Here is a 5885-nt window from a genome sequence, read left to right as displayed (position 1 = left end):
GCCTGCTCCTGAGCCCTGTGCCAATGTTCTCCTGGGCCAAATCTCCATCTTTTCCGGTTGAGCTGGAACTCGGAAATATTCTTCCCACCCTCTCTGTGGCGAGGCATGTGTTATCTCAAGGGAGAGGAAGTAGACAGAACTTGCGACAGCTGGAAGAGACCTTACAAAGTCTCTAGTTCCACCCTCTCTTTTCATACCAAGGACACTGAAGACCAGAGGGGGCAACTAACTCGCCTAGCGTCACACAGCAGTAGGGAAGGCTGGCAACCTGATACTGGTCCAATGCTTGCTCTTTACTCAGCACTTCACCCCTCTGCCCTGGGGGATTAAAGAGTGAATACCCCATCCCCTTCTCCTCCCCAGCAGGTCTGGACCCCTCTCCATATATGGACCCCTGTACTCTGCCGACTACACAGCCACAAGAGGTTAAACTGGATCCTTCAAGCTCTACAGGATGGCCCAAAGGTCATCTCAAAGGTCATGCCAACCAGTCCCCTGCCCTTAGGTACAACACCAGCCTACTCATGTTCACACACACCTATCATTGAGGTCAAAGATGCAAAACACCACCGGAGCTCCCCACCTTGGAGTATCCACCCCTCCCCCCCACCTCCCACGCGGTCCCCTGCCGCCTTCACACTCTGGGAGGTTTTCTTTTGTATCTAACCTCTATTCCTCCCACTACAGCATGGGCCTGTTTCCTTTCAAGCTGTCCTGGGCAAAGTTGGGGGAAGGGTAGAAGTACATTTTCTCGTCCTCAAACCCTTCTGTTTGCCCACTTGCTGCAGAGAGGTTGAGGGCAGGATATGCAGGGGTGGGGCTGGGCCCTGGGCATGCGTGAGGCATGAGGGGTGCGCTGGGGGAACAGCCGCCCAAGTGTGGGAGAAACACAATTCTGGGAATTGTCCCTCCAACCCCTCAACCCCTACAAAATCCTAAGTCTCAAGGTTAGAGGACGGTCTCTTCCGGTTTCAGAAACATCTATTCTTGGGCGCCTGGGGGGCTCAGTCAGTTAAGTGTCCGACTTCGGCTCAGGTCATGATCTTACGGTTTGTGGGTTCGAGCCCCGCGTCGGGCTCTGTGCTGACAGCCAGCTCAGAGCCTGGAACCTGTTTCAGATTCTGTGTCTCCCTCTCTCTCTGACCCTTCCCTGTTCACGCTGTCTCTCTCTCAGAAATAAATTTTAAAAATTTTAAAAATTAAAAAAAAAAAAGAAACATCTATCCTCTCCCCCACACCATTTATTGAGTGTTTAATAAGTATCAGGCAATGTGTTGGACATTCTCATCTACGATTTCACTTAATCTTTCCAGCAACCCCATGGTCAGAAACTAATCTGCCCCCTGGGACGGCCTCTCGCTAAGACTAAATCTAACCTTGATCCCTCTGGCTCTATTTCCTCTGGCTTAGTCCTCCTTGGCAGCGGAGGGCAGCTTTGCTTCTGTCTTCAGACAGTCTCACCGTTGCTCAGTCACCCGACATTATCTTCTCCAGGCTGTCAGCTTTTACCCCAGCCTTGCCCCATGTGATGGGCATTTAGGGGGGTGAGCAACGGAACCAGGACTGGGGGCTGGGACCCATGACACTGGCCTGTGCCAGACACAGAGCTCAGGCCAAGTGGCAGGGAAGGGGCCCTGGGGGCAGTCCTCATGAAAGTGCTGGGCTGACGGAGGTGGGGACAGAAGCGGGGACAGCAGACTCTCCCTGATGACGCCTATGACCCTCAGTAGGGAGCATGGGGCTTCACCTTTGGTGTGGTAATTCGGCAGGGCCCGATATGCAATGAGCTAGCTTGCTCTCAGTGACCAGCTATCAGGTCCAAGTTGCACCCACACATACCCAGAGCCCGGGGGCCTGAGCAGAAGTGGGCAGGAATATAGGACGGAATGAGCAGTCCTGGGCTGTGGATGGGAGCTGAAGCCAGAGGAGGAACTCTTACACCTAGTGAAGCGTGTTAGCATCCAGCGGGTGCTCAGGCCCCGAGAATGGAGGAGGGAGACCCCCAAGCCAGCTTCAGTGGGGTTTCACACACCCCATGGTAGCCACAGGCAACTTTGATAAAGTCACACAGCACCCGGCTTCCCTGTTTGGACCTTTTGTAGCAGGAGTGATGAGCGTAGGGATCCCCTCTATTAGGGCTACCCCCCATTCTGCCTCGGGAATGTCTGGAAGCGAAGGCCCAGACCCACCTCCCCAGGAAATGCTCAGGCCTCAGCTTCCATCCCCCAGGAGATTCTAGCGGTGAAAGCATGGACCAATGGGCAAGGGAAGTCGGAATGGTGGGTGGGACTCTGGTCCTTGTGGGTGGCACCTTCCCCCTTCAAGCAGGCACCATTAATATATGCAAAGCATATGCAAATCACCCAGAAGAGAGACACAACATCCACGGAATGTCAGAAGAGACCTTGGAGACGATCCAGCCCACGCCCCCTCATTTCACAGGTGAGGAAAGAGGCCCGCACCAGGCAGGGACTTGCTCAAGGTCACTGGGACATTTGGGTGCTGAGGAAGAATGGGAACGGGGTCTCTTTACTCAGAGTCTAGTGTTCTTTCCAGATGGTCTTGTCTTTCATAGGGGAGGTTGACAAGATGGCAAAGGGGGCACAATGGCCTCAATGGGGCTCCAGAAAGGCCTACCAGAGACCAGGGGTGTGGGGCAGGGATAGGGCCAAGGGCTTCTCGGACCCTCCCCTTCCCACCTCTGAGCCTGGAAACGGTGCGGTGGCTGTGTGCAGGGAAGAGTGGACAAGGATGGCAGCAATGTCTGGGGCCGTGTGTGTGGCTAGAGGAGCAGAGGGGCCCAAGGCCAGAGGCGCTGGTTTCCGGCAGTCAAGCAGCAGAAGACGGCAGGAGAGCTGGAGTATCTGAAGCCCAATGTCAGGGCAAGGTGCCCGCTGTGGTGCGGGGAGGGGGATGGCGCCCTCTCTACACACATACGTCTCTAAGTGCTCCGCAACCCCTTCCGCCTGGACTCTGATAACTATGGCACCTGACAGACCGTAATAGTCAACCCAGGCCTGTCCCTCCAGTGGCTGCGGCTGCCCTCCACCCCACCCCCGACTTGGCTTCTCAACCTTCCAGACAGTCCTAGAAAGCAGGACCAATGCTGGGGGGAAGAAGACAGACAGATGGGAGGGGGCAGACANTCTCAACCTTCCAGACAGTCCTAGAAAGCAGGACCAATGCTGGGGGGAAGAAGACAGATGGGAGGGGGCAGACAGAGTGAGAAAAGGGGAGACAAGCTGGGGAGAGAGAGAGAGAGAGAGAAGTGCAGAGCAGGAGAAACTGAGGGGTAAGGAGAGGGGAGGCCAGAGGAAGGAAGGGGGGCAGACTGAGGGGCAGAGCAGGGGGGAAGCAGTGGGAGCAGTGGAGCAGAGGGGGGGGGCTCTTGGCCTCTGGGGCTGAAGGACAAAGCTGGAGCCTGGGTATCAGGCACAGGAGCCCCATCGAGGCCCGAGGCTGTCTGGCAGGAGTTGGGGACCAAGCCCCTGCCCCTCTGCCCACCTCCCCAGCAATTCCAGGGGCTGCCAGGAAATCAGTCCCTCCTCCTCTGCCTCCCTCCCTCCCTCTTTCCCTCGGGGCAGCAGCCAAATCCAAAGCCTTCATCTCTGCTTTTCAGCGCTGGGAATGAAAGAAGGGGAAGCGAGTGCAGCCCTCAAACCCGCTGACGGCCAGATTTTTATTATCTTTGCTCGAATGGGCCCTAGGAAGCCAACAAGGGATTCTTCAAAGAGCATCTGAGTGGCTCATTGAAGCCTGCACCTGCACCAGCCCACCCACGGCAGGCAGCCGGGGCTTGGGGGGCACAAGCTGTCCCCCACCTCCCGCCAAGTCCAGAGACCAGATTCGAGGCTGCCAGAAGCCTCACCCCCCAGCTCTCTGTGCCTAGGCTGGGGCCACTTGGTCAGGAAGCCAGGCTCAAAGGCCACACCCAGGCCTGCTGGGCCTCTGAGGTAGTCTCTGTCCCTCTCTGGGCCTTGAGGACATAAGCAAAAGAAGAAATTGGATCTCCTTGCCAGGGCTGGAGGAGATAAGTGCTTGGGATTCCTCGAAAGACAAGCTTTTATGGCAAGCCCTAGGTCTTTCTCCCGAACTCTCTGCCTGCCCAGCACCCACAGGCCCCCTGTTGTCTCCTGACTCCCCTTCCCAGGATGCCACCCAGCCACAGCTGCCCATCCATTCCAGAGCCCCAGGCCCACCACTCAGGATGATCCTGAACCCCAAACACCCCTCCCACTGTTCAAATCCTCAGCCCCAGCTCCCTGCTTTCTCCAAAGACCTGACCTGGGTGGGGGTGGGGCTCAAACAGACCCGGTACTTTCAAGAGCCCAGCCTCCTCCCTCCTAAGCTTGGGTTTTGTCAGAGAAAGCCCAGTTGGCATCGGGCAGACAGCAGCCATGCCACCCCCACCCCGCAGCTCTGACCACACCGCTGAGATCGATGCCCGCAGCCAAAGAAGGAATCAATGGTTCTAATTAAACCCTTTTTCCAGGGTGGGTCCCTGGCCAGAGAGAAAGAGAGAGCATCTGAGGCTCTGCATCCCAGCACCCAGCGCCGCACCTTGTACATCTTTAAGAAACCTGGAGCTCAGCAGGAATCAGGCTGTGAAGACCCCAGAGTCTCCCCACCCGACCCCCCCTCCCCCATTAACAAGGAGGCATGCTGAAGGCCTGGGGTGGGGGCAGGGCTCCTGATGGCTCATTCCCAGGGATCCTTCCCCTAGGAGAGTTCCCCTTTCCCCACTCAGCACTGCCTGAGGACCACAGTTGCTTCTTCCTGAACCCCAGAGCACATGGGGGACCCACGTCTCCATCCCAGCCCTGAGGGTCATCACAGAGAATCAGCCATCATGGTAAGGGCGGAAGGAACGGGGCGGGGGTAGGGGGGCACTGGACAAAGACCTTCTTGTCCCCAAGGCATGGTGGCAAGAAGCCAGGGCAAAGCCTTTGCACTCGCTGCCAATGGTGCCTGGGTGCCAGGCAATCTGGGTGGAGGGGGGGGATCTTATTCTTGCAACCCCCTCCCCTTATGTCCAGAGCCCTCACCCCCAAGCCTTGCTTCTACACCAGGCCACCAGCTAAGTCTCTAGCCCAACAACTCAGAGCTCCCCTGGAGTCCTCCTTCCTGTGTGAATGCCAGGCCCTGACACTTGCTCACAGTGGCCCTAACACCAACCAGAACCAGCAAAACTCCCCACGCATAAACCCAAACGGCCCCCCACATATATACACACGCACAGCCACGCCAGAAAAACCACCACCATGACAGCTGCCACCAATAGTGACAGCCTCACATTTTCATAGTGACAGTCTCCATCAAATGCATCATCAATTCTTCAAAACCAGCAAGAAGGATAGGGAAGGGAAAGAGAGAAACTGAGGCACGAAGTTAGACAGCAAAGCAGTAGGCTCAAGGTCACCCAGACTAAGATATCCAGAGTCAGGAATCAGGTACCCTACCCCGCAAAGTGTTCAAACCTCACACCCAGGAACATTCAGACCCACAAGCCTAAAGTGAGCTATCCCCCACTCCCAATCTTCATCTGCTTCCCCTTCCCCCAAACCAACAGTAGCTCCAACATCTCCTGAAACGCTTCAGTCAGGTGCCTCCCCTCCCCTGGGGAAAAACACTTCCCTTAAAGTTGGGGGCTGCAGGGCCTCCTGCTTCCGTAGTGTTTGGAGAGAGGGAAAACCACCAGCCAGGGATCTCCTCCTTGAACAGTCCCTGTTCCTGCTCACCTGGCTCCCCTCGGCCCCCGGGGTCCCTCGGTCCGGCCTCCTCCCTGGGAGATCGCGCGCTGCCCTCGGCTGTCCTCTCCCACCAGGCCAGGGCAAAGCGCCGGAGGCACTGCCAGGGCTGCATGGGGAGGGGTGGGGCGGGGGGGC

General features: G+C 57.0%; 1 protein-coding gene across 1 annotated transcript in view; it reads right to left on the bottom strand.

Annotated features, from left to right (window-relative positions):
* SRCIN1 (SRC kinase signaling inhibitor 1) overlaps positions 1 to 5862 on the bottom strand; it is a 67138-nt gene extending 61276 nt beyond the window's left edge. Inside the window, 1 exon segment of the mRNA XM_077779291.1 lies at positions 5739 to 5862. Coding sequence (XP_077635417.1) covers positions 5739 to 5862 — 124 coding nt within the window.
* Positions 5863 to 5885: the final 23 nt, after the last annotated feature.

The sequence above is a fragment of the Crocuta crocuta genome, unplaced genomic scaffold, assembly GCF_008692635.1.
Source record: "Crocuta crocuta isolate KB4526 unplaced genomic scaffold, BGI_CrCroc_1.0 scaffold68, whole genome shotgun sequence".
Lineage (NCBI taxonomy): Eukaryota > Metazoa > Chordata > Mammalia > Carnivora > Hyaenidae > Crocuta > Crocuta crocuta.
This window is presented reverse-complemented; position numbering and strand designations above follow the sequence as displayed.